Source organism: Melospiza georgiana, chromosome 8 (genome assembly GCF_028018845.1).
Source record: "Melospiza georgiana isolate bMelGeo1 chromosome 8, bMelGeo1.pri, whole genome shotgun sequence".
NCBI classification, from domain to species: Eukaryota; Metazoa; Chordata; class Aves; order Passeriformes; family Passerellidae; genus Melospiza; species Melospiza georgiana.
This window is the reverse complement of record NC_080437.1, coordinates 8,840,987-8,867,447: the sequence shown is the minus strand read 5'-3', so window position 1 is coordinate 8,867,447 and position 26,461 is coordinate 8,840,987. Positions and strand designations below refer to the sequence as shown.

Below are 26,461 nucleotides of genomic sequence, written 5' to 3'. Positions count from 1 at the left end.
CCGGAGGATCTCTCCCACACGGAGCCCGATATCGGGATGTGCCCGGGGGGATTTAATGCACACCGGGAGCTCCGGGCGAACAGCCCATTCGCGGGACTCACCTCATCGTACCGCTAAACCCGTGCGTGGCACCACACCACCCAAACTGCCCCAAACCTTGTTTTGTTTAAGGATTTTTGTACCAAAGCGGCTCACGGCGCTGCCCGGGCTGCACCCCCGGCCCGGGCCCTTTCCCCGGGGCAGCTCGGAGCAGAAGGAGCGGGGATCCCCATCCGCCGAGCCCCGGGATCGGGGGAACAGCCCCGGCCGCCAGCCCTGCTCCCCTCACAGCGCACAGACCAACTGGCATCTTAATGCAGCCCCCCAAACATCAGCAAAACCGCCTTGAATTGAGATATATGGACACCCATCTCTCATTGCTGATAGTGCATTTCCTGATTAATAAGTACATTAGTTTCTTTCATTTTTTCTTCTTTTTCTTTCTCTCTTTTTTTTTTACTATTTCTTTGCAGAGCAGCAGCGAGCTGTAGCAGAGAACTCGTGCCACTAATTCTATGGCAAAACATGGTCTGCATTGCTTCTGGATAAATTAGTCCCCAAGACTGTATAATTGGTTTCTCAATTATTTATGAAGGGGTCTTTAACAACAGTAATTCTTCCATTAGTGGCAAGCAAGGATTTCATTATCTCTAACTGCACTACCTTTTTGTTCCGTGCCATAGTAAATTTCAAATTTTACTCTTTTTAATGGCTCTAATATATGGAGGAATTCCATCTCTGTAAAGTAATTATTCTTTTCACCTGCCTGGGAATATAAGTGCAGGTCGTTTTATTTTTGGTCTCTTAATCACAAGAAAAGGGCTGTTCCTAGTTCTGGGCTTTGGAAACTGTTTCCTCTGATCTCCGTCCGTGTGTCTGTCCCTGGCACACAACGCTGCCCCAAACAGGGCTCAGAATGGAGAGGGGGGCAAGTGGGAGTCCCCATCCCAGCAGAGACCCAGAGCTCTTCCTCAGCCCCATCAGGAGGCATCAATTCAGGGCTTTTCAGGCTAGAAAAGGTCCTGCATCCCCTTGCCAGCCCTGTGGAAGCTGAGGCACACTCCAGCATTCCATTGCCTCCACACTGATCCTGGCGATGACATGTATTAATTATATTAACATGTATATTAACATGTAATAAAGCCACCAAGCAACCCTCATGACCACCCTGGCTGCCCCTCAGCTGGATTTCCCATCTCTGGGCTTAGTTAGGCTGGGATTTCTTCCAAACACAAGAGCATTGTCCTCAAGAGATGTTGCCACAGATGCACAGAGCAGCTGAGGATGTCTGTGAGGTCTCGTGAGACCTTTCTCAGTGCTGTCCTAAGATGTCCCTGCAGCAACCCTGGCTCTGCAGGGGCACACAAGCCTGACCACCTGGGCAGCTGCCACCTCCATGCCCAGGCTGAGCCTTTCCACCAGCAAGGGCTGTGGAATAAAACGCTTGAGGCATCAAAATAGGATCCAAAAAAATAGCAAGCGCTGTTTTGGACAGGTAGTTGCATTTCACCAGAATTGCTTTCAAATAGGTGTGCTGATATTTGGGAAGCTGGCTGGACACCACGGGGTCATGAGGAAATGTTACTTCATGCACAACCTCCACAGCATAGGCAAGAGCTGCAAAGCTGGTTTGTCTCTGTGCACATCCTCAAATGAAACTAATTTCTAAACTAGCAGGTTTATACCTCAATGTTCTCACTCCATCCTTCTGCCCAGCTCTGATCAGCCAGTTTTCTCCACTGCTTTCAGCAGGACTGCTCACATTTGAGCATTCAGTCTTGCTGAATCAAGGCCTAAATATTTTGAAGGCCTGAATCAGCAGAACACACATCTGCTCCAGGCTAATCTTACCCAGCAAGCCCCACAGCGTGCTTAACCTTAAGCCATTCTTCAGACCTATCCATGTTAATCTTAAGTGCTTTGCTGATTTGGAGCACTATAATTTTTCAGAGGACGTGTCCTCTGCTCCTTCAGACACTAAAATTAGCCTGAAAACAGACAGGGAGGTGCAGGCAGCATCCTCAGCCCAGCAGCTGGGCTGGATAGGCTCAGATAGGGGCTGCATCCCTGGGATCACACCAGGCAGACCTGGTGCAGAGCACTTCTGGGGTGCTGCAGACAGCAGCTACAGAGATGAGGGATCTTGAGGCAAAAGGGGAGCTTTCCTCCAGCCACTTTTGCTGTCCCTCTCTCTCTGCTGGGCTGGCATCAGAGGTCTCACTCCCAGCCAGCACGCTGACTTTCATAACAGTGAATGATAACTTGGCACTTCTGTGTCTCTCTCTAGTTCAAAGCCATGCTGAAACATTATCTAATTAATTCACACAATAGCCCTGGAAGGCAAGGAAGGGAGGTAGGAAGCTGAGTTACTTGCCCAATGACAAACACTGAGTCAGTGCAGGAGTGGGAGGAAAACTCAAGGGCCCTGGATGTTTAGATCTGAGATGGCATCCTTCTTGTTGCAACAGCAGTTCTGTCATTTAAAAAATAGCACCTGTATATTTAATTACAATTACAGCCAACTACTCCTAATTAATACATTAAACAGGGACAGAAAATGTTATCCTAATTAGCACCCCCCCAAAATTAAAAATCACATGCTTTTCACTTCTGTAGGATGTTAACCAAATCAATTAAAAAGTATAAATATGTGCTATGAGCAAAATTAGCCAAACCCCCTTTTGAAGACACGTACAGCAGAGGCTGCCCCACTGACAGGGCTGCTCAGGTGCCCCTGCTCCTGGTCCCCACTGCAGGCTGTGAGGGGCTTGGCATCACAGGAAAAGGCACCATAACCAGCCTGCCACCACCAGAGCACCTGCAGGACAAGGTCCCCACCCTCCTTGCCTCAGTACCTTTTTATTGCATAAAAAATAAACGCAGAACTGTAAGGGGGAAAGGAAAGGTGTTTGTAGAAATAAAGACTATGAAAATGTCACCAGCAGTGTTATAGCAGGAGAGCAGACCTATCAAGAAAAACAAATAATAAAACAGGGATTTATTCACAGAAACTATCCTTACAGAAGGTAATGGACAATTAGAAACAGTGTTCCATATACTCACATCAACAGTAGAAATATTGTATAAAACACATTTCTAGGTGTGAGAGGTTAGAAGAGGTATATTCAGAGATTTAATGTAATCCTTAATGTAATTCCAGAGGTCCATTAATCGGCTGGAAGACCTTCTATAGGAATACAATTTCATTAAAATATTCAGTAGTTATAGACTGAAGAGGAAAAGGCCAACTGCAGCTAATTAACCTAAGGAAAAAAAGTCTGCACCGTGCTCAGAGTACCTGACTGAAATGGGGGGGTGGAGGGGAAAGAGGGAATGGAAAGACAAAGTTGTAGAAAAATGCAATTAATGAAATATACTGCTAGGAAAATAAACTGAAGCAGCATTAAAAAGAACATGAACTGTACACAAGGGAATATTGAAAGGGGGAAATGGAGTGCATATGTGGAGAGGTTGTAGAAGGGGAGAAAGCTTGGTTTGAAAGATATTTATATGAGCAGAAAAACCCCAAATTGTGGATTAAGACATCTATTGATGCAAGTTAAAACATGTTTTCTAACAAGCAATTTAGATTAAAATAATGTCATGCTGCTTTGCTTTTCTGACCAGCAATTATTTAATCAGAAAGCTGTATTAGGAAAGAAGTCTCTTAGTAGGATGGAGTATCTGACTATGAAAATGTGCTGTGTGGTAGCCAGCCAGTAGCTAATGCATCTTCAGCTCTGGGGCTTTGATTTTGTATCCCTGTTCTCCCCAGGGAATTTGTTCAGAGTTCATACCAGGTTGGTTCTGTTGGTCTGGCCATGTGATGATGATACCCATCCCCTGGAAGCCTTCCAAGGAAGTTGGTGAACAGGGGATTGCTGTACTTTGCTGTTTTATAGCCCAAATGGCTCTCAATAATTGAACATTAGTGTGGTGGGAAAAGTACCAACAAAACTTTTATGATAAATCTTCACCATCGTCCAGGACTCCGGGTCAAATAAATAAGGACGTGCACAATTTGCATGCTGTTTTTAGCATCAGCAGTTATGAAAAATGTGGCACATACATAGATTTTCCCTGAGCAGCTCATTTTTCTGTCCTTTACTAACCTTTTCCTCTCCCAGTAATGGACTATTTTTTACATCAAGCATTTTGTAGCAGGCTGAGGCTAAAGGGTCCACATCTCCATCAGAAAACTGCTGTACTTTCAACCAAGCAAGAGTATTTTCTTGTGCACTAGGAGACCATTTTTCCCTCCCTTGCTCACCTTGCTCCCTTGGGGGTTGGAGGCAAGCTGAACCAGGAGCTCCTCCTCCTCCAGCCCCAGTTTGGCAGGATCTGCTCTGAAAACAGAGGTTCTGTTTGCACTCCCCACACACGACCCCGAGGCCAAGAATGCAATGGATCAGCGACAGCTTTTCCATACATCATGCACGTGGCTCGGACAACAACCAAGCCCTTTGCCAACACCCTGCCCAGCATCACTGAGCTTGTATAAAAATTTGATAAAATTGCCACTGATGGGCTTCATGGAGCTTCACCAAATGTTATCAACTTGGTCCTGCTAAACTCCTCCTCTAGAGGGCATGGAGAGGTTTTTGGGAGCATGTGCCCCACATCCCAGGCTGCAGTGGCCTCCCCAGCAGAGCACCTCGATTTCCTGCACAGTGTGTGCTACAGACAAAGCCAGTGTTAAACAACCCCTCAGGAAATTAGCATTAATTACCAGGGTGCTGCAATCCTGCAAGTGACTGCCACTTATCCCACTAATGTTGGCTCCACACTACGGGAGCTCTTAGAATTTCTGACATTAAAATTGTTACTGGCCACAAATAAAATGTAATTGATATTCTTTCAGAAATGGGAAAAGTACGGTAGGATACTCTGCAGCATTATTAATTAGTGCTAAATCAAATATCAAAGGATGAAAATAACACTCTATTTAGCAATCAAGTTTATTTTAATAGATGCAATCAGAGTCCCATGACTTACAATTTTGCCTCTAAGGGGAATGTTCCCACTGAGGAAAACATGAAGGAAAAAAAAAAAAAGACAAAAGTGCACATTTAGGTAGGGTCCCCTCTCACTCCAGAGCTGTCTGTGCCATTTGCTAGTTCTGGCAAGATTTCTATTTTCCTTCTCATATGACCACTTACACTTTAACCTTGTTTTTTCCCAAACATCCTGAGCTACTGTTGGAACCACTCAGTGCAAAACAAAACCAACACCCTGAAAATCCTGTTTGTGCAGCATTTAGTATGAAATTGTAAACTCTGTGAATTTAGCTGCAGATTTCCTGTTCTCTGTTGTCTCTTTGTATTTAAGGGAGAAGCAAACTGTGACACAGGTGTGCCCGTGCAGCAGCAGCTGGGGACTGGCACCTGCCAGCAGCGGGACCTGTCAGTGCTGGCCCAGGAGAGGCTGTTGTGGTCACAGCTTGCTCACTGTGACAGGGCTGGGCTGCAGGAGCACCCTCAGAGCCCTGAGCTGAGCCGGCAGCTCCTGAGTGTGCTGTGATGGGTGAGAGCACGGAGCTGCCACACAAAGCACGGGCAGGAGAGCTGTGAGACTCACCTGCACACTGCTACCTGCACAGGCAGCCTGGCTTCTCTGTCTGCACAAGGAGCTCCTCTGCCTGCCAGAGCTGCCATTCCGGGGACAGTCACAGCTTCTTTCCACACCAGCACCCGGCACTGACAGAGAACCAGGCAGAGGAAGAGATGAGTCAAACAAAACACTGCCTTTTGGATGCTGTCAGAGATTGGAGAGAGGCTCTTCTGCAGTACAGCTCCTGCCTTCCTGCTGGTTGTCACCACGGCCTTTACCTGTACAGTCACGGTATATTATATCTATACATTTCACAGCATTTCCTGAAAACACTCTTTCTCATTCAGCTGGTCAGGATGCTGGAGGGGAGGGAAGGAGGTGTCTGGATGGCGAGGCTGCAGGATGATCGCTGCTGTCGGACTGTGAACTGCAGGAAGATGCACTTGTTCTCCCGTGGCGTAAGTGGCATTTGTCCTCCAAACTTTGGCATAAGGACCTGAACCACCAGCACTGCACCAGCACCAGCAGTGTCCTGACCTAGGCAAAACATACATTGCAACACAGACTGGCTGCTCAAACGATGAAAACTTCATTTACCATCACTGCTTCAAAAGCCAGTGGCCCTAATAACTCAGAGACACTGAAAAACCAACCTGTTACATTCTCCAAGTGCTGCTGTTCATCACAGTCAGAAGAGCTTTGCTGACTGACCCAGGTGAGACCAGGTCCCTGTGGAGATCACCAGATAACAACAAGCAGACTGAGGTGGATCTGTAGAAGAGGAGCTTCCTCAGGTGCCAAAGCTGGGGTGAAGTACCTCATCTTCATGCTGCCTTAAAAGCCAGGTAAAACAGATCCTTGCATAATAAACTGTATTTACTGCACCGGAGCAGAAGCTTGCAGTTCAGAGCAGTGTGTGTACTGATGCTGCCTACAAATCTCTATTTTAGCCATTCTTTATACAGTGGTCTATCACCCATAACACACAGGAAGTGCATGCAATATACAGGAGATGCACATTTTAATGTCCTCATGGGCTGTGGGTCTGCTATTGATTTGACTGATACTGGGGAGAAAATTGCTTTTGGTAGTGCTTTTCCTGGTTCTTGACAGGGCAAAAGAATTCACAGGAGGTGCAGAGCTCGCATGTGCTGGAGAAAGGGCTGCACACACCCCTGCTGCACAGGCCCTTTCCCCAAATCTCCAGTGCAGGAGTGGGTTTTCCTTGGCCTTGCTGGGCGTGTGCTGCTGGCTGCTGTGTTTTCCTCCTGCTGCCCCGACCTGGGGAGAGCCTGCCAAGTGATGGCCTGTCACACTGGGAAGATGAAGAGGTGGATTAGACAAAAGAAACAGAGAGGAAAAGCAGCTGAAAGCCAGGGGCAGATATCTGCTGGCCTTGCGAAGCCTCACATCTGTGGGGTACAAGAACACTGCCAAATACACGTTATCCAAGAGTTTTAACACAATTTATTTTATGCTTAAATAATCAACTAGATCATCCAGTGTTTGTTGTTTTCATACATATGTAATTAGAGCTATTATCAATGAATGCTGTTTCCATATGAATATAATCAACAAATTAAAGTATTTCACCAAAAACCAAATAAAAATGCCCTTTAAAACACAGCAGCCTTAACAACCTAATATTACACTGCTAGGATGATTACAGATGATTGGCTTACTGAAAGATTCTACATCTTATAGCCAGTACACAATACAGTAATAATTTTACAGCGTGCTGCCAGTCTATTAGCTAATAATTTCTCTTCAGTTCATTTAAAAATATCCCAAACTTGTGCTCCTTAGAGCACCAACCCACTTCTAAAGCTGCAAGCATTACCCCCATTATAAAGCAAGAACAGATAGCACCCCCCTCCCCATAATGCAACTACTGTATATGTTATGGGTCTTAGGTAATTTCATTGAAAAATTGGCAACAGCAACAAATATTAGATGAAGGGCTTTGTGTTTACAGATAAAATCTTATTTTTCATGTTGCGGAATAGTGTTTGCAAAACTGGAAAAGATTTAATCAAAATAAGGTGAAACACATGCATCAAAATATTAGTACTCTGAAGAAAAATTTTCACAGAACTACAGAATTCCTCATTTTGGGAATCATTTAAATTTGCAGCAGATTTTAAAGATTTTTTTAAAATCAAGCTAGCGATTTTGCATATACAAACATTATAATTGCTAATATACAAGAATCTGTGAAGATACACCCAGAATATCCCTGTAGGTGCAGCCATTTGAGACACCTAGCCTGCTCAATGCATTTGCAATATTCTGTTTGTGATCGAAAAGGCAGTGCCTTATCAACACTTATTCTATTTTGTTAGAATTTATACAGTGTTATTTATTTACAGCAAAACTATTGATGTTTAAAAAAGAAACAAATAGTGTTTTATACCCTGACAGTTTGGGTCCAAGAAAAATAAGGCGAGCTGTTGTGGATTTTAGTATTTTTAGTGTCTTTCCATGGTTTAACCATTTCGTCTTCGCACATCCTCTCTGGCCACAGGAATTTATTTCTTTTGAGATGACATCAAACTGCTTGAGAGAAGCTGTTAACAGCATGGCATCTTGTATATACACTGCATTGGTAACTGAGCACCCTCCAATCTTGTGAATGAACGTGAATTTCCATGCTCTGTAAATTGGCTCATGCTAAATTAATTTTTTTGTTTGGGATTTTTTTTGTATGTTTTTTTTTTCTTTTTGCATAAAAACCATGCGGTTAATGTGGGGAAGCAGCAAACACACGCACACTTTTATAGGTGAATGTTTTAATTCCTGTTGATTTTTCTTCCGTGAGTGTCCCTCTAGAATACTGGCAGTAAAAGCACACTGTGGAGAGAAAACAAAGAACAAATCATTTCAGAAATATCTTGTTAGATTCAGTTTCATGCCTTTCCCTGACTAAACAGAAATGTAATTGGAATTCTGCAATAGGCTAAATCACACAGCTTCTAGGTAGGCAATGGCATTAGCTGAGCTCCAGCGTGAGGGGAAAATGCAGCTGCAGATGGATGTCCACACTGCTCATTAACTGATTTATAATTATGTTTGCAGCAGACTGCATTTCATCATCCCGGACATGCCACCAGCTCATCTGATCCGCTGATGACAAGGAATAGGTTCTTTTGTTGTGGAAGGAACAGCATCATCTCCAGACGGAAAGAGCTGCTGCTTCCACAGCACGTTTTGCTTCATTGTGTGCAAGCATCCCCACAGTGATGGAAAACCTGCTCTCCTTGCACATCCACCTCTGCCAGTTGCTCAGGGAACATTCCTGCAGAGGCAGGAATGCAGCACCCAGCCTTTAGGAGGCTTGGTGAAGGACAAAAGCAGGGACAAGGAGCAGCGCCATCCATCTCCCTCCCGCCTGGCTTGCATGAGCGGCACAAGGAGAGACAGTCCAGCTCCTGCTCTCTCACCCCTCCACCAGAGCCATGCACATAAGGACAGCAAGTTTGTGACATGTGTTGCACAACAGCAGCAGAGAGGGCAGGCAGCAGAAGCACAAACACAGCAGAGGGCAGGAGTGGAAGCCCTGCAGCTCTCGGGCACCTGGGCACAGCGCGGCCGGCAGGGCTCAGGCTGGCAGGGACATGCCTGCTCACTAATCAGGTCACAGGTCCACACACATCCCCCAGGAGTGCTCACAGTCTCCTACGCTACAGCAATCTGTCCTTGCCCACATCTACAGTTGCCATAAATCTGTCCTGCTGCTGAGAGCCGCCTGTTCCCACTGCAGCAGTCACGGCAGCTCACACCGCGCTGTCCTGCGGAACTGCACGCACGAGTTCCTGGCTTCTCCTTTCAACCTATGCCTCGCTGTGGGCTTATCTGCAGTGGTGACAGGGACATTTCCACAGCAAAACCTAGCTAACATCGTGATTATTTTCAAACACTTCACCTCTGCCTGCCCAACAGGATTTTTTTTGTCTTTTGTGATTACAAAACAAACAGTTTTTCTATAGAATCCCCTGCCTCTAAAAACACATCCACTTCTGCATCCAAATGAAATGTTTTTAATGGGCTCTTGACCAGACTCACAATTACGTAGTGCTCATTTGGCCATGCTTATCATATCAAAGTTTGGAGCACAGAGATTCATCTTACAGGACAAAGTTCCCCCCAGAGCAAAGGTTCATTATCTAAGGCAGACTCCCTGAGCTCCTCAGGGGCTCCAGCATGGAAGACCTGCCTACTGGAAATCACAGGAGAAATGCATCAGCAGTCATGGAAGCAGGTCTGATTCTGAGGAGCTCAGACTCTGGCCTCCTGAAGGTCACACTGTTTCATACATTAGGCAAAGACTGCCTAATTTATGTAATGTTATTTTAAAAATAAATGCTTATCCCTGGTGTCTTTTGCATCAAACTCGTACGCTGGCAGGCTCTTCAGCTGCATTGCTTATGGGGTTCAATGCTTGAATTTATGGGGTTCAATGGCCTTCAATGCCTGAATTTACACATTTCTGCTGCTCTGCCCCTGCAGATTGACAGTGGAAGCAGCACGGGACCCAACATGGGACACAATTTCATATAAACAGTGCCATTGCTTTGGCTTGCTTTGCTCCCACATGCTTGAGCTCCATAAAGGGGAAAGCTGTGTCAAAAGAATCACCTCCTCTTTCCAAACAATAAATATTTTATGAGTATGTTGAGCACCAAGTCACGAGAAGTTGTATTATTCTATCAGCACACACAGGAGGACTCTCAGTAAAAGCAGGAATTCAGGTAGATGCAGTAGGTGCTTACCAGATACTGAAATCACACCAGCCACCTCACAGAGCTTGCTCCTTGGGGCTTGATCCCCTAAATCCCTCAGCTAGATCCCACACACTGAGTGCTGTTTGTCCAAATGGCTCTGCTCACATGCACAGAGCACCTGTAGGGCCAGGGGGCTGTAGGGGCTACCTTACATTGCATCAGTTAGAAGGGACTGGTGACTCAAGAGAGACTCTGCGTCTGTCTGTCCTTGCCTCACTATCTGGTCTATTTGCCAGGTCCTGTTTATTCTGTTCTTACAGTCAATCCTATACCATATGTCCAGTAAAAGGATAATACACAGTCTTGCACTTCATAAACTCTTCCTCTGTCCAATTCCTGAAACCCAGCAAAGCCAAGAGAGAAGAGCAGAAAAAAGACACATCCATGCTAAACCTACACACTTGGAGCCACGACTGATGGACCAGCACTGAAAGACACACAGGCACATCTCTGTGTGCAGCTGTGTCAGTGAGACAAAGCAGCCTCTGGCTTCTTTTCTTCACATCTTTACAGAGTGCCCTGCTAGGGTGTCTCAGTCTGTGCATTTGGGTTTAGCTTGGGAAGCCCTTAAACCATCAGCTGCTGCCTTGCTACGATCGTTAAGGCTGGATCAATAAAATTCACAAGGAACAGTTGGTAGGGACTATTTGTTGGCAAATATTGAGACACTTCACTTACAAGGACTTTGACTTGCATAACTGCCCTCAGATCACATGTCTGACAGTGGAAGAAACATTTCATTCCTAGTTTATTTGTGTGCAGCTCCTTTACTATTTGTGTTTAAGTTTTTAGGGGTAGATAGTTCTATGTATTACAAACACTGTAAAATTCCGAGAAATCTTACACATGCCTGACTATTGCTTTGTTTTATTTTCCAAGAAGTGGGATATAGATATATAAAGATTAATTTTTATATGTGAACACAAGGTCGTTTTCTGCTTACAAGATCAAGGGCCAGCTATTCAGGTGTGCAGCTGGAAAGCAAAGTCAGGGCAGCAGAGGCAAGCCTTTGTGCAGCCCAGTGCTGTTCCCCATGCTGGCAAAAGCTTTCAACAAGGGAAGAAAATTGATCACACTCACCGTTCAGTGGTTGGCTTTCAGCTTTCATGAGTAACTCTTCTTCTCCACGTGTCTGACTTCTTTCTTTGTCTTAACCTTATAAGCTTCTCCCTGCTTTAAAGGAAAAGTATAAACATTAACACAGTCTGCAGAGAGCCCTCGTAATTGTAAACCAGCTTCCAAAAACAGGATACACATTTTGCTGTAACAGGATAAGTAAAAAGCAGTTAAATCACATTAACACTTCATTTCAAAGATACACACAATCTATTTACCCACTCTGCTGAGCTGCAAAAGCACAGGTCTGAAATATCATTTTCAAGTAGAAAACACAGCTCTACAGTTTCGGCCTGACCCCTGGGCTGGAGTGCCCGGCTGGCAGTGGGTCCTTGGCACAGCCCCTGCTGCCAACTGCACGGGGGCCAGTGCCACTGACAGGGAAAAATCCCCTTCCCAGCTGTCCTCCTGCTCAGCCAAGCTGGTGGGCACTCCCAACAGCAGAGCCTGTGCCTGCTCTTGTGATGTTTCACAACATCTGTGCTTCAAAGTGAGCAGGTTAGTAACACAATAAAGGGAAGAGGAAGAAAGCCAGCAAAAACCACCACTGAAGCAGCACAGAAGTAAAACCAATGACAGTGACAAGCAGAGCAGGTTTCAGAGTCTTTAAAACAGCAAACCCCAAAATAAAGTTCATCTTTGCTCATTAAAAGTAGCTCAATAATCATCTAAAAATAAATTCTCCAGTAATCACAAGCCTCATTCACATCAGAGAAAGGCATCTGTTTATGTGTGGCTATGGGCAGAATTTACCCCTCAGGTGATCTGCATTGATGTATTTGTAACTATTTGTAGTTTCCAACTAATCTAATCTAGTGCAGCAAATTGAAAATGTTTACCCCTTGCTGGGCAGGATTTTTTTTTCCTTCATGAACAACTAGGAAAGAGGGAATGAAAATAAGTTTGTTTCCATTCTCTTATTTCTGTGACTTTTTTCCTTTTTCTTTATTTTAATTGCCAGAAAAGAAAGGGTATTTGTTATCTTCCTTTCTGAATCTGTTTTCACTCAGGCAAGAATTTCATTAGCCCCAGTGACAGCTTTACTTGAGCAGAGATGTCTGAGTGCCATGTGCTGGGGAAGAAGGCAGGAGCTCCTCTGAAGCCATTTGTTTTCAGAGGCAGTGCCCATTCCCCCAAGGCCTCCAGGGGACAGATGACAGCTGAGGCACAGCCTGCCCACTGCTGCCCCTGTCACTGCAGCCCTTCCCAAGAGGGGCTGGGGTGTGCTGGCACACAATAGTCCTACTCTTCCCGCTGTCAGGGTGATAAAGCTGGGCATCGTCCAGGCCTGCAGAAGCCTTCCAATTTTGATCCCCAGGGACAAAATCCTGTCTTGGTGCTTGCTTGTGAAGATACCATTGCTTGGGTATGTTCTCATTGACCTGAATCCTGCAAACCTCAGTCACCAGCACCAGGGGTATCACACCAAGGTGAGCGAGAGGCCACTGGGATCAGACCTCAGCTCATTCCTCTGGGTCGGTGGAAAAGCCACACAATCCACCTACAGCTGCAAGGCACAGATTCTGCAAGGGCTGAACCAAACACACAGACACTGCTCAACCTGATGGCACAAAGCAGGCCCCAAACACACAGCTCAGACCTGCTGTCTGTTTTACAGAACAGACCTGGAAGCCCTGAGCTGACAGAATTCAGCCGGGCACCCCAATGCTGCCCCTGTCCCATGATCCCAACACACAACTTGCCAGTAACTGCAAGCACTGCACTTTTTGCCAAGGCTTCTTGTTAAATGCAAACCTCCAGCCCTTTAGCAGCACTTTCTAGCAGTCAACACAACCCTCTGAGCCTACTGTTACTTGCTGGTAGTCCCCGTGGCATTACCATTTCACCAACTTTCCTCTCATGGGGGATAACAACACGTCTCACCACCTTCCGGGTGATCTGTGGGAAGCAATACACGAAAAGCATCGATTTTTTTTTTTTCCTAGATTCTAAAGGGAAAAAGTATGTTAAAAGAAGTTACTTGAAAGCAAAGACTCAGAGCAGTGATGTAATTCATGATTACTTTTCTCGTGATGACGTTGCCTTCTTCATCGGTAAACTGTTCCTCTGTTACAGATTCACCAGGAATGTTTTTTGCTTCCTCACCCTAAAGAACGTGTTATAAGATTAGCAATAGAGCCTATATTCTGTCAAACCCACACAAATTTCCACACCAAACCAAGCAACAAGCACATGCTAGCTTCAACTTTATGTAACAGTTTGCTTTATGCCACACGAACTGTTGGAAAGCCTCGTTCATTTAGCAATGCCATACCTGTGCATTTGTCCTACAAGATGTTTCCTTAAAGCCTGTAGGGAGCTCCTAGCACACTATTTATTAACTAATTAACACACACTCTTATTAACTAATGCATGTCAGGAACTCTCTGGGTAACAAAATCGAGTGGTCAGTCTGAGCCCTGTGAGACACCCCTTAGCTTTTCACAGCTTCTCAGAGAAACTCAGCAGCGTTTCTGCTTTGGCACATGGAGAAACACGGTCTAACAAAGGGGAAATTTGGGATTTAAAAAGACAGCTCTGCCTCTAGCTTGCTAAACACGAGGTTTTAAACACAAACACAGAAGACAGACAGGGCTTCTCAGCACTTACACGATGAAGGAAGTTGTCTTACGTGACACTTTGCCCGGCACGGTGCCACCGTGGCGAGGCACCTGGGCAGCCCGGTCCATGACTTACTGAGATCAGCAGCACTCCAGCCATCGCTTCTTGTAGCACCAGCAATTTATAGCACCAGTGTAAATAAATGTAAAAGCAGTTTCCTAGCTGCTATGCCAGTGACTTAATTCCGCTTAAAGGAATTATTGCTTAAATCATAAATAAATGACATTAGTTTAGAGTCTGAGCCCAGCTGGCAGTCATGAACTTATGTTCCAAAAGAGCTTTGCTAACTTTACCTCACAAAGTCCTATTTCCAAACCTGGGTGCTTTTGATGCTTCAAAAATATCAATTTTTTGTGCTTATATCTTTCATATAAGAAAAGCAAACATAATGATACTGTAGCTGCCCTACATATGAAAAATGTCCACTTGTAAATTAATAACCCAAAAAACAATAAAAAATTCCTTAAAACTTTTCTTCTCCCCTCACTCTCAACCCACTATGGAAAAATTACAAGTAGAGGGAGGAAGCAGAAAGAAAACATGGCATAAAACTAATTATAACAATATTAACTACAAAACAATATTTGAAAGGAGACTATTACAGCTTTTGTAATGCTTCAATGTACTGAACAGCACAGGGCAAATATATTTTCTATTTACTATGGTCTATACACTACATAGTTGTCTGCATAAGCTCCTAGCACTGCTTTATAATAAACAAATACAGTGATGCCATGTGTATTTTTTAAAAACAGTATTCCCTACTAAAGCAGCTTTTTCAAGACGTACAATGTAACATTGGGATTGTATGCTATTTCTAAGCTCTAAGCAAAACAAACCTTTCCTTTTGTTTACAAGCCATTTGCAGTGTTTTCTAGCCAAGCTTTTCCATTTTCCTTGCCTGGGGACAATGGCAGCAGGCAGGAGCCAGGGGGGAGTACTGCAGAGCAGAGCCCCTGGCCATGCTTGCCCTGCTTCACAAGTACAGAATTTCTGCTGGTTTCGCATGAAAGCTGTACTGAATTCACTGCTTAAGCAAGGGAATTCAGATATTTTACACATCTTTTTCCCCAGGCTTTCACAGGCTGTTTAGCAAGCTGTACAACCTGCTGAACTTTGGTGCTTCAGGAAGCACTGCCAAGAGAAGGACAGGCTCCACAGCCAGGAGGATTCCAGTGCACAGGGACATAGGGATGAGGTCCTGGTGCTTCAGCAAGCACTGCCAATAGAAGGACAGGCTCCACAGCCAGGTGGATTTCAGTGCACAAGGACATAAGGATGAGGAGCTGTGCCTGAGAACACCTACATGTGGTGCCTGGGCCAGGGAATGCTGGCATCCCTAAAAAGCACACAACAAACAGCTACTGAAGCCTTCAGACGGAGCCTGAAAAACTCATTCCCCAGAAGAAGTGGCACAGGTGCCCAGGCAGGGCCCCAGGCTCTGTGCAGCAGGAGGAGGGAAGTGTGAGGCTGGTCCCTGGGCGAGCAGGGCCCCAGCGGCAGCCGGCCGCTTCCTTTCTCACCAGAGAGGGATGGACTGCTGCCAGGCAGGGCCAGCCACTGGGCAAAGGGTTTGGGAACTGAAACCTGCAGGCTTTCCTGCTCACAGAGACATGGCAAGGGGAAAGACTGATTCTGGAGGCTTCATACTCTAATCAGATGAGAGCAGATGGGGAACTGATGCACAGTTTCTTTCCTGGCCTTTCACGCATGGCTCCAACACAGTACCCCAAGGAGCAGGAGAGAACCCTGGCACAGACATCCCATGGAGCACAGAGGAATGGAAAGGTTCCCTCTCATGAGTAGGAACCAAAGCCACTACAATAAAACCCATGAAAATCAGAAATAAAACAGCATGGCCAGTAGCAAGACTGCTACTAGTCACCAGATTACTTGGCACACCAACACCACTTATAAGTACTGGTTCTTTCACTCCTTACTGAGTGAACAACCTTAAAACAACCTAGCAAGAATTACTGTGTTCTGCTTCAAATGAAGTGAAAAGTGTACTGCTGCACTGAAAGATGTCTCCTGGAAGAAAATGCAGTTTTAAAGGTGTGGTGAATCTTGGGTTTTAATTAGCTACATGCTCCTTTAAGCACAATTTAAGGATAAATGCTGTAAATACTCAGCAGTCAGTGTGCATGAAATCCAGCTTTCACAATTCTCTTGCTGGTGGGTAGTTAAACAAATTGCAGGAGAGCTCACAACTGAGCAGGAGGTAGATCTGACTTACTGACTTTTCTAATCCTATACAGTTAAAAAGATGGATGTTTGCTAGGGAAAAAAACCCCTACCCACTGGCAGTTTTAGTTGCAAGAGCTCAGACCAACATTGGGTTAGAATGGCACATTAGATGACCTTGTCAACAAAAGCTGTTTTTAAACACAAAGCTGGTGCATCTGCATCACAGCTAGAGAATAAAATTCTTTCCGCTGCATCATACTTATGTGGGCTTCATTTTACCCTTGACCAGTCAAAATCACTGTCACAATACCAAAAGCTTTAGAAAGGCAGGGAGAAAAGTTAATACCGTGATTACTGGAAGCCCAGTTATATCCCTGGGACTAAAGCATACAAAGGCTGCAGTCTGCAAGCCTCAGCTCCAGAACATGCCAGGAAGCTTTGCAAAGCAGAGTGCTTTAATGTCACCCTGCTCGCTGGAGTGTAGTCCTGCCAAAACCAGCTGGTATCCTCTCTCTGCTGCTCTCCAGGGCAGGAGAAGCAAAGAGCAGTTTCCTCAAAGTCTTCTGCCAGCTCCACTGATTTTCTTAACAGTTATTTGCAGATTATGGGTGTTCCCAGGGACCTTCAGATAAATGGAGTTATACAGTCAGTGCTGCAGTGTTGTGCCAAAGTTCACTGTAGATTTGTCAGAGCTCTGGTTTTCACTCATGTTTGTTACTAGAGGGATAATAGTCCCTTTTATTCCTCCCATACATCTAGTGTTGTTGAAACAGTGGAGAAAAAAGGTGCAGCTGGATGCATCTTGCCAACATGGATAAAAAGGAATTTAAAAGCAGGAGGAAATAAGCAAGATGGAAAGATCCTAAATATTTAATTTTGCCAAAGACCAGAGGCGATGCCGCAGTGGGAACAGAAGCTGCACAGAGCGCTCAGACCTCTTCCCTCAGTGGCCTAAGCCAGCATCAGGGCATAATCCCCTCAGTCCTGAGATCACATTCTTGTAATGCATGAGCAGCAGCTGTGCCTCCGTCTCCTTGGGGTCTCGAGCCTCTGTGGCAGCAGCAGGAGAAACAAACATCTTTCATTAAGGTCATTTTCATTACCGAGTTCTGCCTACTCAGGGAGACCTTGTTAATCAGATGCCACAACTCTCTGCCTGCGCCCATGCTGAGTCTGTAGTTGCTTGTTTGCAGATGTATTGCTAAAGGCACAGGAGGGGGAGAAAAATCCCAACTAAAAATCCCAGGCAAGGCAAGGAGACCTGAGAGCCAGGGGTGCTGCAAATGGGGCAGAGTGTAGCCCACTGCTGGGAGCTGAGGCACAGGTCTGGTGCATGTGCCATGGAGAACACATTTGCAGCATTTGCAGTCTGGGGTGTGATTTATTCCACGTTATCTTACTGAGGCCAGCAGCTCCAACTCCCATGGGGCAGGACAGGGAGAGGGCATTTACCTGCAGCTCTGCCAGCCAGCCAGAGACTGCACAGTGGAGACGCTGTGCCCAGCTGAATACACAAAAGGAAATGGTTCCCATTTTTCTCACTCAGGGCACAGGCACTTAATTCTTATCACCTACAGGATGGCCACATTTTATTTTCCATAAATAACTTCCCCTGAATAGCAAGACCATGGGAGCTGCTGGCTCTAGCTTTGGCTAACTGCTGCTCAGGCCACTTCTCCCATGCAGGCTGAACCAAGCCCTCCACAATCAGTAAAGGGTCATTTCAAGGGAAAAATGCACAGAAAGGGACAAATCTTCAATAAAAATTGTCAAGAAATAACAAAAGTACAAGACATTAAATTAACTCAGATTTTAATAACCACTGCTTAGAAAGATATTTTTCTTTCCATTACATTCTAACATAAACCTTTTGGCAAGAATCTTACTAAAACAGCTTTAGCCAAAAAATTGGTATCCATGAAAGATTTAACAATCTCTGAGAAAGCATGAAAAATTGGACACTGATTCCTGCCATGGCTGAATAACAGGACCTTTGGATCAGGCTCTGAATGTCCACATTGTGGCAGGCACTCTTATTTTCCCCTTGTGTGCTAATCGCTCGCATTCCTGCACTACCATAAACCCATTTCTTTTGCAATGCCCCATCCCATCAATCCACCATGTGAATACAAGAGGGAAAAGGAAGAAAAACAAAAACATCTGCACTACCTTGAGGTTAGAATAGGATCCTATTACATGTGGAAATGGGCATCAGTCCTTGCTTGTCTGGTTTTATGGGCTCAGCCCTCTGAAGTGCTAAATCCCATGGGAATGTGCTCTAGAGTACCGAGCACTTGACAGGACTCAGCTCCTGCACTGCTGGGAAAATACCTCCGTGGGAGAGAAAAGTCTTTCCCCATATTTGGGCCAGGACAGAGAATTGAGGTAGCAGTTAAAAGGAAGTAACAGTGTTAGCAATGCTGCAGGATGGCAAGGAAAGGAAAAACAAGTTGGGAAAGCAGAGCAAAGGTAATGAAGCAATTCAGCCCTGACTGTACCTGTGGTGGCCCATGGCAAAACCTTTTTTTCCACAGGACTCAATTTATCCACAAGGTCTCAGTTCTAGCAGACTTTATGCCTGCTGGCTGTGTGAGTACCTCTGTTGCTTTAAATACAACATGCAGGCAGTAATGAATACTAGGAAGAGCAATTAATATTAGGAAAAAATTCTTTAGTGTGAGAATGGTGAGACACTGGCACAGGTTGCCCAGAGAAGCTGTGGATGACCCACCTGTGGAATGTTCAAGGCCAGGCTGGAAGGGGCTCTGAGCATCCTGGTGAGTGTCCCTGCCCATGGCACGGGGTTAGAACTGGACAATCTTTAATGTCTCTTCCAACCCAAGCCATTCTATGATCCTGTTAATAAAGGCTACAGTAAAACAGCACAGTTCCCACATGTGGTTCTGCTCAGTGGAGGCTCCGAGCTCACCCTCATTCCCTGCCCACTGCTGCTGGACATGAGCTGGCTGTGGGCACAGCACCCACTGTGCCAGGCACTGAGGCACTGGCAGGGGAGAACCTGCTGTTCCTGGTCACTGCTCGGGCCCTGCAGCAGCAGAATGAGTTCTTTTCCCTCTGCAGGCTGTGAGCATTGCTCCTGGCCTCTGCGTCCTGAGAGCTCTTCCCTGAGGGAGGAGCTGTACCTCAGCTTGTGTGTGCTCTCACTGTGATTTCAGTTCACCCAAAGAGAACCTCTGCTCTTGGGAACATGCAGAAAAATGTCCAGGTCCCTAAAAATGTTAAATCTTGATTTTTCCATTTCATACCACCATTTCATCAACTTTACATGCCCAAAATGGTTGCTTCCACGACCAAATTCTTTCTCTAAATGGGCTGATGATTGTTGCTTTCAAACTTTCTCTTGTTCTCTTTTGAGCTTGTCTTAAGATGCAGAGTGGGGGATAAAAAAAGAAGCTATAAATGATCAGAAAATAACCAAAGAATCACATGTGTTTTCTAATCAAGAGACACAGGTACAGCTCCAATCCAGCTGAGATCAGACACGTTCCCAAGAGCCGCCTCCACTTGCCATGCACACCCTTCCCACCGGGTCTGCACCAGCTGAGATTCCAACACTAAATATGCTGCTTTGCCACGGCTCTGCTACAAGTTCTACCCCAAATTACACCACCACATTTAAAACCAATTTTCTGTGCCTTTTTCTGAACACAGGGGCTGTGAGAGAGAGAGAGAGAGCAAGAGAAAGCTGCCTTTGACACGCTTTCCTCTTTTCTACTCCAGCACTTCCTGACTGCAAACCAGCGGACACCAAAATAGTTCAGACATAAATTGGGTGGGGGCCCTTAGCCACAGGCCAACTATGCAGCCTTTGAATCTGCAGCACACTCACACTCTGTGTGTTAGCAGAGACTCCTGCAGCACTGGAGGGGCCTGCCCCGTTTGAAAACAGAAACCACATTCCTAACCCTCAGCAGCCAGGGCTTATCTGCAGGGGAATTATTGAGGAAGGGTTATACCCTGACAGGCTCAGGCCTTTCAGGTTCTGCCTGGGGAGATGGGGGATCAGACAAAACATTCATTTCTGCAGAGCTCAGTTCTGCCATTCCTGTCCTGTCCCAAACGGGTATACTGAAGGAATTCATGGTGAAGGCAGCCAGAAAAGTCACCCTTCCTCTTCCAAAAGCATCTGCACCTTGGACTCTTTGGCAGCTGTGCAGAGCAGCCTATCTGCCACCCACATTACACAAAAGGTGCAGTGCCTTTTGTGCTGTGCAGACTCCTCTTGACAAAGCATGCAAGCAACAGTGATATAGATATGTGCAATTGAAATGTCACAATTTATTCCTTCCACAATTTATTCCACGTAACAATTACAGCTTAGGCAAACTGCACTATGCTGTAACAGCACCAAAGTGCCCTGCTGTTTTTTGTCAGGGCTTGACTGCATGATTTTCTAATAAGAATCTAATAAATCCTGGAAGTTACTGAGGAATTACATAATGGTTTATGTTAGAGACTTATTTTCTCATGCTCTATGCTGCAGGAAAATGATGTCATACTGTATGACCACACAAAAAATATTATAAGGGCAAATACAATTACTTATATGATTATAGCATTGTTAACAGTGTGTATAGTATATTGTGCTGTAAGTAAAGGCTATCTGTAAATAAATATACTAAATGGAGTCTAGTGAAGGCAATGCTAGGACTTTTATTAACTTCAGTAGATTTAAAATCAGGATCATCTGCTGCAGTGAGAAAGTTTTCCAGAACACATTAAGCGCTTAGGACCACAAGTTTCAACCAGAGTACATGCCTCATACTGTCCTACATCCCACTCATATACTCCTGCAAATGTTCAACTTGTAACTCAGAACTTTTTAAAAACAATAGGAAAAAAAAAAGGAAAATATTGTTACCCATCTTTCTCAGTGGCTCATATTTGCTCTACAGAAGATCAACATGCTGCATCTAGCTGCAGCCTTTAAGATGCCATGCAGAGCAGTGGCAGTGAAGGACACAGCACTCCATGCAGCACAGCAGTTTTCCAACAGAAGACACCCACAACCCTGTGTTAAAAGCAAGGAAAGGCAACCTAGCACTGGGTTATCAATCCATACTGGCCATGGAAAGCACACTACCACAGGGGCTCCAGAATGCCAAAAGTGACATTCTGACATAGCAGACCAAACCCATGTTCATGCCAGCATCACCTCAAGAAAGCAAATCACAAAGTACCTTGAGAATCAACCGCCGCCGGTAAACCCTCGTGGTGATTCTCTGCTCTTCACCTGAGCTTGAGTCACTCTCAATCTCACTGTCACTGTCACTACATTCCTAATAAATGCAGGTTTAGTACATCTGAACAGCACGTTTGCAAGACAGAACATGCTGATCAGGACTAGGAGAAGAAAACAGAGGTTATCACGGACAGTGTTTTCCCTGTTATGTACATACTGACTCGCAGTTTCACTGCTGAGGTACATGATGGGAGGAGGCCTTTTTCCTCCTTGGCATGCTGTAACCTGCTAATTACACCAGCTATGGAATATCTCAGCAGCTCTCAAGTCTCAGAAAATGCTATTTGGAATGCATCTGACCTGTGAAATTTCAAAACCTTATGTAATTCTTTTAAATTTTATGTAAAAAACCCCATAACCTTGTCATAGCTCATCGATTTTTTTCTCCTAAAAATTATCCTTTCAAACAAGTTTTATGGATTCACAAGGTATGGGAAGTGACTTTCCTAATACAAAAAAAGAAGACAGTCATACAGAAAGATTCAGTGGAGCACTTCCACATAGAACATTACAAAAAGGCTTTCTGAAGAATTTCTCCATGTAAATGGCTTTCCTGCTCAGCATTTATCTGCTTTTATAAGGGGCAAAACTGCAGTGCGGAGCACAACCATCCTGCATTTTTCCAAGAAGGGGCTGTTAGAGCTCAGCTGGAGGGGCACAGCCCTGAGCTGGTCTCAGACAGGTATTGCAGCTACACCTGGGTGTTATTCTGTCCTGGCACCCTCTGCCAGCCCTGGTGCTTTCCCCTGCAAAAGGAAGGAGCTCAGCTTTGGGGCTGAGCAGCTCTGTGTGCACGTGCTGGACAAAGGGCTTCCCACCTCTGTGTGTGACAGACACAGGGCACAGACCCTCTTCCCATGATATTCAGCTGGACCAAGCCTTTCCTGAACAGAGAAATTTGAAATTTTCCTCTATGTTTTACTCAATGACAGCCCCAAACTGATTTTAGAATCATGGATAGTGGATATTGGGAACTGCATATCTATTTCTCCTTCTGAATCTGGCCCAAGACATCCTAAACAAGAAGCAAATCTCAGAAATTATGTGCAAAATAAGAGTGGGCATAGGTGGGTGGAGGAGAAAAATAACTATTTAACAAAAAGCATTTAGGGCAGGATGACAGAATTCATCTGCAGTCCTCTGGCACTAGTCAAATATAGATACAAAAAATTGTAAGCCAATCCTCTCCTGAAGAAGTAACAAGAAAGCAGAAGATTTCCAGAGGGCATGAAAGCTTTAGAGGAGGAGTTATTTTTAATAAACGGCTTTAAGTGGTTTATTTGTGATGGAATTCTGACACTGAGAGTCACCTTGACCATGTGCTGGACATCATCCTCTTTGGAACAACAGAGCAACTGTGCTGTGTTCTTCTCATTTAAAAAGATCACTGGAATCTGATGCTTGAGCATTTGTAGAGAATTATATGACCTACACCATTGTTGCAATGCTTTTGTAAATGTTTATGTGGACTTGGAATGAGGCCAAGGATTTGTTTCATCCACGTCACCAGGCGTCAGACCAGTACCAGTCTGAGTTCCATCTCCTGGTGCAAACTCTGTGCCAAAGCACTGCTGCAGCCCTTCTCCTGCAGATGGGTGACTATTGCTTCCTGCCTCTTTCCAAATGGGTCACAGACAAAAATATCTTACTTTGGCAAGTAGTTTTAGTTTGTTCCCACTTTCTCTCCACAGAAGTAAATCTGTTTCTTCCATACTTTTCTCTTTATGGAGCATTTCTGAAGAATGCCTTGCAGAAAGACATTAGAAATTTTCTGCAGTAGAAATTTTCTTTGTTTTCACGATAGCATGTGAAGCGTTTCACCATGACTTGGACTGCCTTAGTAATTAAACTTACTGAATTTAAATTAGATTGGAATGCATTATTGAAGAAATATCAACAAGATAATAGAAGCAGTTCATGTCATTCTAACAGATGCTAGTTTCTTACCCATTCAGGCTTTGTGAGAGACCCACATTTTGAAATGACATTATTTTCTGATACCAGTTTTTTCAAAGATCATGCCTATAAAAGGACTTGTTATTTAGTAAATAGGATTATCAGCCTTCACCAATAAAGCAAAGAGCATGCCTAGGAAAAGCATTTGCTTATTCTTCTCAATCCAGATGGGATATCCACCAGTAAAGAGCACACTAAAGTGGGTGACAACTTCTCTTCCCACTGATGGGAATGCAGAGGGGGAAGTGCAGCATGTCAGCACATTACAGCGTGCATCCACACTCACTCCTGCATTTAATCAGAGCACGGCACCACCAGCCTGAGCTCTGCCCCAAAGCCTACAGACACCGAGGAACGCTGCCATCTGCCTCTAGCTGCCTTTGCAGAAGGCAAAGGCTTTTACATTTTTAAAGTATTCCAGTAATTAGCAAACATTAGGAAAGATCTTACTGTGTCACGAACTAATAACAAGATAATAACAATCATATGCTGCATAACTGCTGAAACTGATTATGTTACCATCTAATAAAAGGATTCTTGGTTGTATAATCGAAAGAATAGCTTTAAACGAACTAATTTAAACCTGAGTGATTTACTGCAGCCCACCACAGCCAACATTTTTATTGTGCTACAATAAAAAAAAAAAATCTATATCATGTAGAAGTAATTCGACTGAAATATCTTGCTTCCAAAAGTTATAATCTCCTTCTGTATTATATGCAAGAAAAGACAATCTCAGTAGAAGAAACTCTGCAATTCCCCTTTTCAGCCTGGTTCCCTGCTGGCCCTGAGGTTTATTCTGTGGCAATCCTCCCACTGCTGGGGTGTGAGGTGCACGCAGCTACTGGACTACAAGCCATTCTTTGAGTCAACTTTCCTTCCAAGCTTCTGGTAAATAAATAGAAGCAAGTGAGAAAGCTATCAAAATCTTTATTTTCAGAAAATAACTTATAACAGGGGTTTTGCTTAACGGTGTACGAGTCAGGCAAAATAGAAAGGAAGGGGAGCCCCTCGGCAGCATTTTAAGGAGAAAGAATCACCACCTGGAAAAATGCTTTACACATTTAGAAATCTTTTGATCTGTCTTGGCTGGATGGACTCTGAAGCTGGGATGAAAAAGGCCATGAAAAAAGAAATATAAGGAGGAGATTACATATCACCCCAAATAAATTTTTTTGCAAATCAACAGAGTGAAAAAAAATGCAGGTAGTTTTGGGGAAAAAGAGCTGGACAGAGCCTGAAGGGTCCCTATATTTCTTTGCTCCTGTAATTTGCTTCAATGTCAATGTCACAGGAAGAGTGGGAAACCAGTGGCAACACCTCAGTGGGAGCAGATGGGGGACGGCTGAGCAGTTTGGCACTGCTTGCACAGGTGGTGTCATGGCAGGGAAGGGGCTGTTCCCCAGCCATGAGGGACAGTGCTCCCAGAAGCTGCTCCAGCCTCTTCCAGGGCTCAGGGCCAGGCAGGGAGGGGATCGTGCAGCCCTTCTTGGCTCCCCTGCCTATCCTGACTCCACCTCATTCTATTCACAACACAAATAAAAATTTCCAGTGTTTTTCCCAATTCCATTTTTCTCAATTCAGTAATAAACTGAAAAGGCATAAAAGAAGGATAAGGAAAAAAATCCCCTAACCCTGTCACGAACAACACTGCAAGTCGCACAAAAAAATTTGTCAACCAATATGTCAAGCAACAGGGACTCCTCACGCTGTTAATTATTACAGGACATACTGTACCTTCTGTTCAGACATTACTGCTCCCTCCTCCTCTTGGATGCTTGTTCTTGGCTTGCCATCCTCAGAAGTACTCCAGCCCATCTTCTTCACACTGACAGGCACAGATGTTTTGCTGCCTTCTGTTGCTGGCTTGCTGGTCTCTTCCAAAGATTTCTGATATGCTGCTGATGATAATGTCTGCTCATCAGTACCAGTTGAGATCTGGGACTTTGTTTTCAGGGTTTCTTTGTCACCGTGTTTTCCCACATCATTTAAAGCTTCCTGGATGTAGGATTTAGTTTTTGCCTCTGATGTGGACTCGGATAGGCTTCCATTTGTTTCTGGCTTCCCTGCTTCTCCTTTGACGTATGAGGTAACAGAATCCCGACATTGGTCCGAACTACAGGAAAAAGAGGAAGGAATAGACAGCTGTTCAGGGCTTAAATCACAGGCAGAAGGGCAAAGCACCAAGCCTCTTACTGAGCCTTCAGTCTGGGCCCATACATTTCACGCAGAGAAAAGTAAAATTTTCGATTCCACTTGCAGACATCAATCTATTTAACAACCTTGTCTTCCGCATCATGGCATCGTTTCAGAAGCAATGAAAATACTGTGGACACTGGAAACAAGGCCTAATGTTTTATGTTAATCTCCTTCCACTTGGTGGAGGGGAGTAAAAAGAGAAAAAAAATACACAAAACCTACCAGTTCTCTTGTATAATCATGAGCTAAAGCCTCAAGGCACTTATTTTTAAACCACTCTCTAATCAAAGAGGTGATGAAAGTATCTGGTACTAAGCAATTACCAGTTATTCTCCCCCAAAAGTACAATATCTGAACTCCAGATGGGTCTTGCCTTTTAAAAAATCTGCAAGTAAGACCTTAGATACTGCAGAGTCTCAATAATATGCAGAGACAAAGGCAAGGAAGATGACTAAAAGATAGAAAGCTGACCAGAATTTTGTGTCAGATTACCTATGGAGAGGTTTCACCTGCAGTTCTGATAAACAGCTTTATTTTCCTTTGTATTTTTGCTCACTTTATGTTAAAAACTACGACTGTGTAATGCTGACATCTGAAAATAGCCAGCTGTTTGCTGGCAAGACTCTTACAAAAGACAGCAAAGGGAATTCATCTAGCTAGAAATTTATATCTTCTTAAGGAAGCCCTTTTACTTCCAGAAGTGATCTATTTCTCTAATTTAACACAATATAAAATGCAGAAAAACAAC

The 26,461-nt window shown here is 44.5% G+C and overlaps 1 protein-coding gene across 16 annotated transcripts in view; it reads right to left on the bottom strand.

The window, feature by feature from the left end:
* Positions 1–7,039: 7,039 nt before the first annotated feature.
* The window catches only part of ANK3 (ankyrin 3), a 280,780-nt gene continuing 261,358 nt past the window's right edge, over positions 7,040–26,461 (bottom strand). For 14 of the 16 annotated variants that reach the window (XM_058028741.1, XM_058028737.1, XM_058028747.1 and 11 more), the window contains 3 exons: positions 25,252–25,630; positions 11,451–11,543; positions 7,040–8,439 (listed from right to left, as the gene is read on the bottom strand). In XM_058028741.1, coding sequence (XP_057884724.1) covers positions 11,475–11,543; positions 25,252–25,630 — 448 coding nt within the window. In that variant the 3' untranslated portion in view covers positions 7,040–8,439; positions 11,451–11,474. Of the gene's footprint in view, positions 8,440–11,450; positions 11,544–13,325; positions 13,386–13,509; positions 13,594–21,496; positions 21,596–25,251; positions 25,631–26,461 lie in introns of all 16 variants that reach the window. The other 2 variants (XM_058028753.1, XM_058028738.1) reach the window with 2 other exon arrangements.